Below are 12,552 nucleotides of genomic sequence, written 5' to 3'. Positions count from 1 at the left end.
TACACACACATAACACTCATCTACTCATTGTTGAGTTAAGGGTTGAATTGTCCATCCTTGTTCTATTTGTCATTATTTTTCTAACCATGCTGAACGCCCTCACTGATGATGCATTGCTGTGTGGCACGCAAAAAGTGCTTTCATCAAATGCACTAGATGGCAGTATTGTCCTGTTTGAGAGTGTCACAACATTGCTGTTTACGGCAGACGAACTGCTTTACGGTAGACGAAATGCTGTTGTTGTGTGTTGTTACCGCTCTGGGAGGACGTTAATGAAACTGCCTAAAAATAAACCCACATAAGAAACCAAGAACTCACCCTCCATCATTGTACAGTTATAACGTGATTGGGCAGGTACGCTGTTTATATTGTGTGCCTGAATTTCGGGAGATTTTCGGGAGAAAATTTGTCCCGGGAGGTTTTCGGGAGAGGCGCTGAATTTTGGGAGTCTCCCGGAAAATCCGGGAGGGTTGGCAAGTATGCTTAGGTATCACTACCAAGAGTTATTATCACTGGAGGACAATGCTAAACATGTTACACAGAGAAAACAGTGTGGCGTCGCTCCCCTAAACTAATAATCACATCTTTTATGGCAAATAAACTGCATTTCTTAGCATCTTAGGTATCACTACCAGGTGTTGTTATCACTAGAGGACGATGCTAAACATGTTACACAGAGAAAACAGTGTAGCGTCGCTCCCCTAAATTAATAATCACATCTTTTATGGTAAATAAACTGCATTTCTTAGCATTTTAGGTATCACTACCAAGAGTTATTATCACTGGAGGACGATGCTAAACATGTTACACAGAGAAAACAGTGTGGCGTTGCTCCCCTAAATTAATAATCACATCTTTTATGGCAAATAAACTGCATTTCTTAGTATCACTACAAGGTGTTATTATCACTGGAGGATGATGCTAAACATGTTTCACAGAAAAAACAAGCCAGGAGAAGGCATGCTAATAACTAAGCTAAAATAGCTTCAAACAACACCAACAACAAAAGTAAAGTTTAAGAAGTGTTACAGCAGAATGTAAGTAATAATTACCGGGAAATTAACAAGTAGATTAATAAGAGTTAAAGAGAGTATATAATAGCAGTTGGTGTATCCGCATTATCACAGCCAGTACACGACACGTACTGTACCAAAGGTAGTATCAGTCCATGATCGATACTAGAGTGATCAGATCAATACATCTATTTTCTCCAAATGGATTTTGTTGTTGTTTTTGTTCATCTTTACTAGCTCAGGGAATAATTCCTTGGATACACAAGGACTTTGAGGGCAAAAACCTAAGGATTTAATTAAGTAGTCGATAGTAGTTTCTGATTTTGTTAGGTTATTGTGTAGTATTGACTTTGTCTGGATCAAACGTCATAATAAAATCATAACGTATGTAATAAAATGGAATAAATAGAGCAGAAAGTCACTCGTTTTCATTCTTTATAAGGTAGGATAAGATCAAGTGGATGAAAGGACATTGCTGATTTGACTAATCTCATTTGTCAGGGCGAGCCCGGGCCAATGGGACCCACAGGTGCTTCTGGAGAGGATGGACAGAGGGTAAGTACTTCTAAATACACGTCCGCCAACAACTTTTATGGAGGTGGACATATTGAGTCACACCAGCAGGTGTGCCCTCGGGCAGTTTGTGAGGGGCGTTGGGTTGCACCTATCCTCCCTATCGAAACTGCATGTGTATGTCCAGCAATGTTTGTCAATGTCTAAACCATGAATGTGTTTTCTCCACACAGGGCGAAGATGGAGAGATTGGGCCCCGAGGGTTGGCTGGCGAGAGTGTAAGGATTTGCCTTTGTTAAGGCTGTCACATGATTACCATCCTCAGAATCTACTAATTAGTTCACCATGGTTAATCAACATTTGCAACTTTACCTGAAATATTCAAATTTTTTGCCTGTACAGTAGTGTCAGGTTCAAACACTGATGACATCTATTGAACAAGACAAGAAGCAAGGAATTAAACAGAGACAGAATTAAATTCGGCTCAATTGAGGAGAGCGCGTCTGGGCTGTACTCTTGTACAGTCTCCATCACGCTCTGACGAAAGATTGCACCTCTCCTCTTTTATTTGGACTTTCCCTGATTACATGGCAACAGCTGTTTCTAAGGGACGGGGGTCGTAAACAGCCATCGCCTTTGATTAAAACAGTTCAAAGAAAAGGTTGTAAACAGTTCACAGAAAAGGTTGTACAACAGTTCAAATAGGTCCCTGTAGGGAAGTCAGGTCCTGCTTCCTCTTCGCTTTGTAGTTCTCGGGTCAAGACAATATCTTTCTGTTGATTACAATACATGAAAGAAACAGAACACCTTCATGTTGCTTCCCATCCTACACAGTGGAGTTTTACAAGACAGCTTTTGTCTGCTCGCCGGGAACTCATTGAAACACAAAGTTTTGTGATAACTTAGATACAATTATTCTGACAGGTAGTACCTCAATTTACGAGCGTAATTGGTTCTCTGACGGAGTGCTTAACTCAAAACACTTGTATCTGTAACCAATGTTGCCCGTTGGAATTGATTGAAGTCAATTTCATTGGTGCTCCCCGTCCCCCAAACCAGCACAATTTCAACATGTTACATGCCACTTAAAAAGAAAACACACTTAATATATATATATATATATATATATATATATATATATGTATATATATATTTATGTACCTTTGTGTGAATTGCAATCGTGCTGTGTGGAGAGCACCATCGTTCCAAATTGTTGCGTTATATGCTCTCACCCCCCTCCAAGCTGAGCCTACTCCCTCCCTCCCACCTTGTATTCACTGTATGAAGAATAATGCATCTCTCTAACTATTGGGCATTCCTTCCATACTTTGCTAGGACTGGGACCAGTGCCTTTTGAGATGCTCGAGCTTCTCAAACAAATCTAAGAAAAACAATTTTGTTTGACTACTTTGGAATAAAATTTCCAATAAAATCTCAAGTGTCCTTGGGTGGCGTGAGGCTCTTTCTGCTTCAGTCTGGCGCAGACTAACAGTGCTACGCCAGATGTGATTCGCCAAAATAGCTAGCTACACGCTCTGTCATGTTTTTAAAGTGCTAACTTTTTTAGCTAATTTTACACTTTTTACTCTAATTCCCTACCTATACACTTTAGAGTCATATATAACTTGGTATGTGACAAAAGCTAACTGTTAGCATGCTAACCTAAGCTTGCTAACATTAGCATGGTAACTTTTTAGCTAGTTCTGCAACCGTTTACACCAGAGTCATGTAACTTGGTACCGTATTTTTCGGAGTATAAGTCGCTCCGGAGTATAAGTCGCACCGGCCGAAAATGCATAATAAAGAAGGAAAAAAACATATATAAGTCGCACTGGAGTATAAGTCACATTTTTGGGGGGAAATGTATTTGATAAAAGCCAACACCAAGAATAGACATTTGAAAGGCAATTTAAAATAAATAAAGAATAGTGAACAACAGGCTGAATAAGTGTACGTTATATGAGGCATAAATAACCAACTGGTATGTTAACGTAACATATTATGGTAAGAGTCATTCAAATAACTATAACATATAGAACATGCTATACGTTTACCAAACAATCTGTCACTCCTAATCGCTAAATCCCATGAAATCTTATACGTCTAGTCCAGGGGTCGGCAACCTTTACCAGTCAAAGAGCCATTTTGACCAGTTTCACAAATTATAGAAAACAATGGGAGCCGCAAAATTTTTTTGAAATTTTAAATGAAGTAACACTGTATACAAAGTTTTTTATTTGCGTTGTATAAACCAGGGGTCTCAGACACGCTGCCCACACCTTTATGTGGAATTTGAAAGCTGGTGCGGCACGCAGGTTTTAAATGAATGGCTCAGCGTCATGCGCGCCGTGATGGTTCAGCATATAGCACCCACTACAGCCAGCGTGCCTGATCAACCACCCTTTATATGGGGCTTCCGCTTGCTCACGTAGGTGACAGCAAGGCATACTTGGTCAACAACCACACAGGTCACACTGACGGTGGCGGTATAAAAAAAAAAACTTTAACACTCTTACTAATAATGCGCCACACTTTGAACCCACACCAAACAAGAATGACAAACAAATTTCGGGCGAACATCTGCACCGTAACACAACATAAACACAACAGGACAAATACCCAGAATCCCATGCAGCCCTAACTCTTCCGGGATACATTATACACCCCCCGCTACCAAACCCCGCCCACCTCAACCGACGCACAGAGAGGGGGGGGTTGATGTGTGAGGGAGCAGGGTTAGGGTGGGGGCGGGGTTTGGTGGTAGCAGGGGTGTATAATGTAGCCCGGAAGAGTCAGGGCTGCATGGGATTCTGGGTGTTTGTTCTGTTGTGTTTATGTTGTGTTAAGGTGCAGATGTTCTCCCGAAATGTGTTTGCCATTCTTGTTTGGTTTTGGTTCAAAGTGTGGTGCATTATTAGTAAGAGTGTTAAAGTTGTTTTATATGACCACCGTCAGTGTAACCTGTGTGGCTGTTGACCAAGTATGCGTTGCTGTCACGTACGTGTGCAAGCAGAAGATGCATATTGTATAACAAGTGTTGGGCTGGCACGCTGTTAATACAGATTGTAGAGGGCGCCAAATGTTGTACCATCATGGCACGCCCTTATTATAGCCGTAAGGGTGAAAATCGGTGAATATTAATCCCGGGAGTTTTCTGCGAGAGGCACTAAAATCCGGAAGTCTCACGGGAAAATTGGGGGGTTCAGCAAGTAAGCTGCTGAGCCGCATCAGAGTGATCAAAGAGCCGCATGCGGCTCCGGAGCCGCGGGTTGCCGACCCCTGGTCTAGTCTCTTACGTGAATGAGCTAAATAATATTATTTGATATTTTACGGTAATGTGTTAATAATTTCACACATAAGTCGCTCCTGAGTATAAGTCGCACCCCCGGCCAAACTATGAAAACAACTGCGACTTATAGTCCAAAAAATACGGTATGTGACATTTGTTACCTGTTAGCATGCAAATGTTAGCATGCTGGCAAGCTAACTTAAGCATGCTAAGTTTTTCATCTACTTTTAAACTTTTTTTCTCTATTTTCGCACACCCATACACCTTTGAGTCATATAACTTGGTATACGAAACATGCTAACTGTTATCATGCTAACGTTTGCACACATGCTAAATGTTAGCATTTTAATGTAAGCATGCTAACGTTTTAGGCTAGCTGTGTAGCTCATTTTGTACAGTTACACTTAAAGGGGAACAATATCACAATTTCAGAAGGGTTAAAACCATTAAAAATCAGTTCCCAGTGGCTTATTTTATTTTTCGAAGTTTTTTTCAAAATTTTACCCATCACGCAATATCCCTAAAAAAAGCTTCAAAGTGCCTGATTTTAACCATCGTTATATACACCCGTCCATTTTCCTGTGACGTCACATAGTGATGCCGATACAAACAAACATGGCAAATAGAACAGCAAGCTATAGCGACATTAGCTTGGATTCAGACTCGGATTTCAGCGGTTTAAGTGATTCAACAGATTACGCATGTATTGAAACTGATGGTTGTAGTGTGGAGGCAGGTAGCGAAAACGAAATTGAAGAAGAAACTGAAGCTATTGAGCCATATCGGTTTGAACCGTATGCAAGCGAAACCGACGAAAACGACACGACAGCCAGCTACACGGGAGAAAGCGAGGACGAATTTGGCGATCGCCTTCTAACCAACGATTGGTATGTGTTTGTTTGGCATTAAAGGAAACTAACAACTATGAAGTAGGTTTACAGCATATGAAATACATTTGACAACAACATGCACTTTGAGAGTGCAGACAGCCCAGTTTTCATCAATTAATATATTCTGTAGACATACCCTCATCCGCGCTCTTTTTCTGAAAGCTGATCTGTCCAGTTTTGGAGTTGATGTCAGCAGGCTAGGGAAGCTAGGGTCGATATTCTTCTCTTGATCATCTTCGGTGGCATAAGGGACGGTGTGAGCCAAGACATCCAGGGGGTTTAGCTCGCTCGTCTGCGGGAACAAACTGCCGCCACTGCTTGCCGTGCTACCGAGGTCCTTTGTCCCTGAATTGCTCACACACTCCGGCAGATTCAATGGGGGTCTGGCGGCAGATTTCTTTGACTTTATCGTTGGAAATGCATCTGCTTTGAGTGTCGCAGGATATCCACACATTCTTGCCATCTCTGTCGTAGCATAGCTTTTGTCGGTAAAGTGTGCGGAACAAACGTCCAATTTCTTGCCACTTTGGCATCTTTGGGCCACTGGTGCAACTTGAATCCGTCCCTGTTCGTGTTGTTACACCCTCCGACAACACACCGACGAGGCATGATGTCTCCAAGGTACGGAAAACAGTCGAAAAAATGGAAAATAACAGAGCTGATTTGACTCTGTGTTTGAGAAAATGGCGGATTGCTTCCCGATGTGACGTCACATCCGAGAGCGAATAATAGAAAGGCGTTTAATTCGCCAGAATTCACCCATTTAAAGTTTGGAAATTGGTTAAAAAAAAATATATGGTCTTTTTTCTGCAACATCAAGGTATATATTGACGCTTACATAGGTCTGGTGATAATGTTCCCCTTTAAAACTCTCGGATTCAGACACTCGGCACCATCTTCAAATTACGGCGGCTTCCGGCGACCCCCGGCCAGAGGTCCAGGGCACAGATAGCGGGCCCATCAAAATGTTCTAGTTCAATGAATATCATCCACTTTTTCTTCTCAGTACTGTCCTTCACACTCACTTTCTTTCTTCACATGCTTGGAAAACAAAGTTATGTCCATCTCTAGCTATAGGCATGTAAGACCAAATGTGATCTACTGTGGCAATGAATCGCAGGGATGCTTGTAACTCAAATGTTTGCCTGTAACTCAAAGCATAACAATTAGCCGAGAGACAGCTCTTATCTCAAAATACTCTTAAGTTGAGGTACTACTGTATTGTATTGAAATAAATGATACAAATCAAACGCAAATTCAAGTAAAGGTAAAACTACACAGCAGCATGTCTTTCCACAAGTCCTCGGAACAAGACTTTAGGCTGGAGTAATAGGTATGCATAATGCCATTGTCCTGGATTTTTACTAACAAAATCTAAATGTGTACAAATTTCTTGCAAGAAGTTTTCAAGTGTGCTAAAGCCCTTAAAAGGCTTTAGTTGGCAGAGTAATTGTAATACTAGGGAATAATATATTACCAACAATTTGACTAGATATTACCATTTCCTTTGTCACCACCTGTAATGCAAATCTACTACAGTTATCTTATATTGATTAACCTACATTGTATTGGTCTTAATATCTTTAATGTATAAAATACATCAAGGTGATCCTCGATCCTCCACTAGTCGGTATTGGTGTGTGCTAAAGTCTACTAAACTATCCAATTTGTTTGTTTATCTGAGTGTTTTAGCCTTTTTTAGAAAAGTGGAAAAAGTCCCAAAGTAGATGTGTTTATTTGTGGGGATCCCCATTAGCTTAGGTTGTGTGCATAACAAAACGTTTTGTAGTCGACTGATCGTCAATTATGGGCAAAATCTAGCAAATCAGATTTGACTGAAAATCCTTAGTTCTAAATAATATCCCTACCTCTATTGTTTTGACGGCCATTAGTTTTTTTAGTTTATGTACAGTGCGCACGTCAGAACCCATGGGCGCACCAGTTTTGGATCATTTCCATCTGTAGTCCTTAGTTTAAAAAGTATCTACAAGGGGCGCACACAAGCATTTTTAGTAGTGAATTGGTGTTTTTTATCCCCCTGCAGGGTCCAAGAGGTTTATTGGGACCCCGCGGTTCTCCGGGACCCACTGGATCACCTGTACGCCTCTCACACTATCCAATAATGTTTCATTTCCTGTAGTTGGTATAAGGTGAAATGTTTTGCTATTTGTCCCCTGGCAGGGTGTCGCTGGAGTTGATGGGCCTCCCGGTCCAAAAGGAAACATGGTAAGACGCTAACTTCCTGTCTAATGTATGTATATTTGTATTTAAAAATTGCCTCTGGCTACAACTATACAACTAACCCAGAAGGCACAAGACATTGATTGTACGTCTTTTAAAACTGACATTGAAACAATGTTGCAAAATAGTTGTATTAGTAGAGAGACGATGCTGTTGGTTGGGAAATAACCAAATTTCAATGGTCAAATCAGCGTCACAACCTGATATTGATTAAACGTTGTCAAAAAGCATGTTGTTTCAATGTTGTATTTGTGTTGTAGAATATTGGTTGGGAAATGACTAGATTTCAATAGTCAAATCAACGTCACAACCTGACATTGATTAAACGTTGTCAAAAAGCATGTTGTTTCAACGTTAGGTCTGAGTTGTAGAATATTGGTTGGAAAATGACCAAATTTCAATGGTCAAATCAACGTCAGAACCCAACATTGATTAAACGTTGTCAAAAAGCATGTTGTTTCAACGTTAGGTTTGAGTTGTAGAATATTGTTTAGAAAATTACCAAAATTCAATGGTCAATCAACGTCACGATATGACATTGATTAAACGTTGTCAAAAAGCATGTTGTTTCAACGTTAGGTTTGAGTTGTAGAATATTGTTTAGAAAATGACCAAAATTCAATGGTCAATCAACGTCACAACATGACATTGATTAAACGTTGTCAAAAAGCATGTTATTTCAACGTTAGGTTGGAGTTGTAGAATATTGGTTGGGAAATTACCAAAATTCATTGGTCAATCAACGTCAGAACATGACATTGATTAAACGTTGTCAAAAAGCATGCTGTTTCAACATTCGGTTTGAGTTTTAGAATATTGGTTGGGAAATGACCAAAATTCAATGGTCAATCAACGTCACAACATGACATTGATTAAACGTCGTCAAAAAGCATGTTATTTCAACATTAGGTTTGAGTTGTAGAATATTGGTTGGGAAATGACCAAAATTAAATGGTCAAATCAACATCACAGCCTGACATTGAATAAAAGTTGTCTAAAAGCATGTTGTTTCAACGATGTATTTGTGTTGTAGAATATTGGTTGGGAAATGACCAAAATTCAATGGTCAAATCCAAGTCACAACCCAATATTGATTAAACGTCGTCAAAAAGCATGTTGTTTCAAGGTTAGGTTTGAGTTGTAGAATATTGTTTGGAAAATGACCAAATTTCAATGGCTAGATCAACGTCACAACCTGACATTGATTAAAAGTTGTCAAAAAGCATGTTGTTTCAATGTTGTATTTGTGTTGTAGGGTATTGGTTGGGAAATGACCAAATTTCATTGGTCAAATCAACGTCAGAACCCAACATTGATTAAACGTCGTCAAAAAGCATGTTGTTTGAGTTGTAGAATATTTTGGAACAATGACCACATTCCAATGGTCAAATCAACGTCACAACCTGACATTGATTAAACGTTGTCAAAAAGCATGTTGTTTCAACGTTGTATTTGTGTTGTAAAATATTGGTTACCATATAATTATTATAATTACCAAAATGGTCAAATCAACGTTGGAACCCAACATTGATTAAACGTCGTCAAAAAGCATGTTGTTTCAACGTTAGGTTTGAGTAGCTCAACGTCAGGATTTAATTCAACACGTTCTCAACGTTGTTTTAATGTCTTGTGCCTGCTAGGAAAAGATGTGTATAAAGTTACCTTATGAGCCGCAAAATACATAAAAATACAGATTTCCCATGCGTATGAAAGTATAAATATCTAGTACTGTATTAGAATGAATCCCATGCCAAATGTTTAAGTTGTATTTAAAAAATGGTTATTTACATTTAATCAGTATTTTACTGCTATTTTCATATTTTACGTCAATGCAAACTACATTCGATTATTTCGACATTTGTCCTGTTGCTAGGCAGAAACTTGGACGCTGGACAATACAAACATGCACGGTCCAAGTGACACTTTTGAGGCACTGTTTGTTTTGACCCCTCGTTCCCCACCTTCCTTTTAGGGGCCGCAAGGAGAACCCGGACCACCAGGTCAACAAGGCATCTCAGGGACTCAGGTGAACCCATCGCCTCATGTCGAATGGAATATTTTTGAAATGACTGCACCGACGACACACAACCGTTTAAAAAGCATCCTGTTCACGTTTGAGGAATTCCAACAGCTGTCGGAGCAAGCTTGAGTTGTCTCAAATGACACACTTAAAAGGCATTATTGCCCATGATTACAAAATGTATCAACAAATGCACACGCAAGCTTCACATATTTCCCCCAGCTCAACTCTTTAACACATACCTCATAGCCGATTATGTGTGAGGGCGTGTGTCGTCATAGCAACCGAGCCTCACTTCTGTGTTATGTGTCATATAGGGTCTCCCCGGTCCCCAAGGCCCTATTGGACCACCCGGTGAAAAGGTACGTACCGATTCTCCACATCTTGTGCAAAACGTGTACATTATATACCCAATGCAATAGCAAAACTATTATGTTTTCCTGACTTTTGACCTGGTATTTGTTTTTCTCTCTTCTGCAGGGACCGCAGGGCAGGTCAGGTTTACCTGGATTACCCGGGGCTGACGGACCCCCTGTAAGTGTCTTTTTGACGCGTATGCATGCATGCAGACTCTCAGTACACACACATTATGTACACTGCAAAAACTGAAATATAAGTAGGATTAAATATCTCAAATAATGGTGATATTTGCTTATTTTATGTCTAATAAGATAATTATTCCCACTAAGCAGATTGTATGTTAGTCTTTTGCTTGTTTTAAGGGTTTTGGTCCTAAATGATCTCAGTAAGATATTACAGTTTGTAGCTGAGATTTGATGACCTATATTGAGTTTGAGTTTGAGTTTATTTGGAACATGCAAGCATACAACATGATACATCACAATTTCCAGTTTCTCTTTTCAACATGTTCGAAAAGGAGTAGGAAGAAGCAGAGCTTATTTGATCCTACCCCTTTTCTTTTACATAACAGTTGCTAAAACTTTTTTGTTCACTTCCTGTTCACAATTTATTCACAATATACTTTCTTTCTTTCTTTCTTTAGTTTATTTCGAACATGAACACACTTACATCATAATACATCACACAATTTCATATCATTTCATTTTACATCATGCCCGAAAAGAAGTAGGAAGAAGCAAAGCTTATTTAATCCTACCCCTTTCCCACTTCAAAGCGTTTACAAATATATAGAATCATTTACTGACCTTTTTATATAATAAAATAACATCTATGAATTAGTATACAACAGTTTTGTAATATGTAATTAATTAATTAATTCAGTCATTATTAACATACTGAGATGAAGAATATCTTATCTTCAAAAAGGTTGAAAGTATTTCTCATAATTCTTCTTTTTTGTACTCTGTAAGCACTATTATTTTGAACAACCTCTTAAACTGGATCATATCAGTACAATTTTTAACTTCTTTACTTAATCCATTCCATAATTTAATTCCACATACTGATATGCTAAAAGTTCTAAGTGTTGTACGTGCATATAAATGTTTTAAATTATTTTTTCCTCTCAGGTTATATTTCTCCTCTTTAGTTGAGAAGAATTGTTGTACATACTCCATAAGTAATCACAATAAAAATAAATAAATAATAATAATGTAATAATAATAATTGGTGAAGTAAGTCATATACCATGACAAACATTCTCAATTTATTTCATCCATCCATTCATTCATTCATTCTCAAAATAAACTTACTTATCTCATCATATGAAATATGACTTACTTCACCAATTATTATTATTAAATTATTATTATTTATTTTGAGAATGAATGAATGAATGGATGGATGAAATAAATTGAGAATGTTTGTCATGGTTCTTGTTCTTTGTACTTTGTAAACACTTTAAGTTTGAAGAGTTTCTTGAAGTGGATCATATTAGTACATTGTTTGATTGCTTTACTTAATTCATTCCATAATTTAATTCCACATACTGATATACTGAATGTCTTAAGTGTTATACGTGCATACAAATGTTTTAAATTACATTTTTCTCTATTATATTTCTCCTCTTTTTTTGAGAAGAATTGTTGTATATTCTTGGGTAGCTTTATATTGAGTAAAACATGCTTGAAACTAGAATATCAAGTGTTGCAAAGCTGTGTCATCAACACTCACAAGTATAAAACTACTTTTTTAAAGTAATCATTTCTTATTTCAAGCATGAAATAAAAAAATCATGACTTTGACACAATTGTGTCTCATAATTAAAACAGATGACAGCCAAATGGACTTTGCTGTTTTATTTTCAATGAAACAATAGAAAACACGTACCGGTACTCATATAGTAGTACAGTTGGCACAGTACAGTAAACTGACAGATAATATTTAAACATTTCCCATTTCTAACAATTTTGAACAGAAATATAGTTCATGCACATTCAGATAAATTCCTCAAAATTACAATTAAAAACATTTTGGCCGGGGGCCGGGCTGTATATATGTGCACTAATTGACTGAAAGAGCACGCACTTGGCGCGATGATGTCATGTTATCGATGGAAAAATGCATTTTTAGACAATATGATTTGCCTGAGCGGCTAGGAGACCTCGAGAGTAACAAGCGCTTGCCTTGTTTTCTTTCCATTAAGAACAATAAACTAGCTTTTAG

The 12,552-nt window shown here is 38.4% G+C and overlaps 1 protein-coding gene across 3 annotated transcripts in view; it reads left to right on the top strand.

The window, feature by feature from the left end:
* col11a1a (collagen, type XI, alpha 1a) overlaps positions 1–12,552 on the top strand; it is a 243,243-nt gene that overhangs the window by 133,864 nt on the left and 96,827 nt on the right. For all 3 annotated transcript variants that reach the window (XM_061965881.2, XM_061965879.2, XM_061965880.2), the window contains 7 exons: positions 1,515–1,568; positions 1,760–1,804; positions 7,750–7,803; positions 7,887–7,931; positions 9,919–9,972; positions 10,284–10,328; positions 10,447–10,500. In XM_061965881.2, coding sequence (XP_061821865.1) covers positions 1,515–1,568; positions 1,760–1,804; positions 7,750–7,803; positions 7,887–7,931; positions 9,919–9,972; positions 10,284–10,328; positions 10,447–10,500 — 351 coding nt within the window. The remainder of the gene's footprint in view (positions 1–1,514; positions 1,569–1,759; positions 1,805–7,749; positions 7,804–7,886; positions 7,932–9,918; positions 9,973–10,283; positions 10,329–10,446; positions 10,501–12,552) is intronic.

The sequence above is a fragment of the Nerophis lumbriciformis genome, linkage group LG07 (assembly GCF_033978685.3).
Source record: "Nerophis lumbriciformis linkage group LG07, RoL_Nlum_v2.1, whole genome shotgun sequence".
Lineage (NCBI taxonomy): Eukaryota > Metazoa > Chordata > Actinopteri > Syngnathiformes > Syngnathidae > Nerophis > Nerophis lumbriciformis.
The sequence above is the reverse complement of the archived record's forward strand: the minus strand, read 5'-3'. Positions and strand labels throughout refer to the sequence as shown.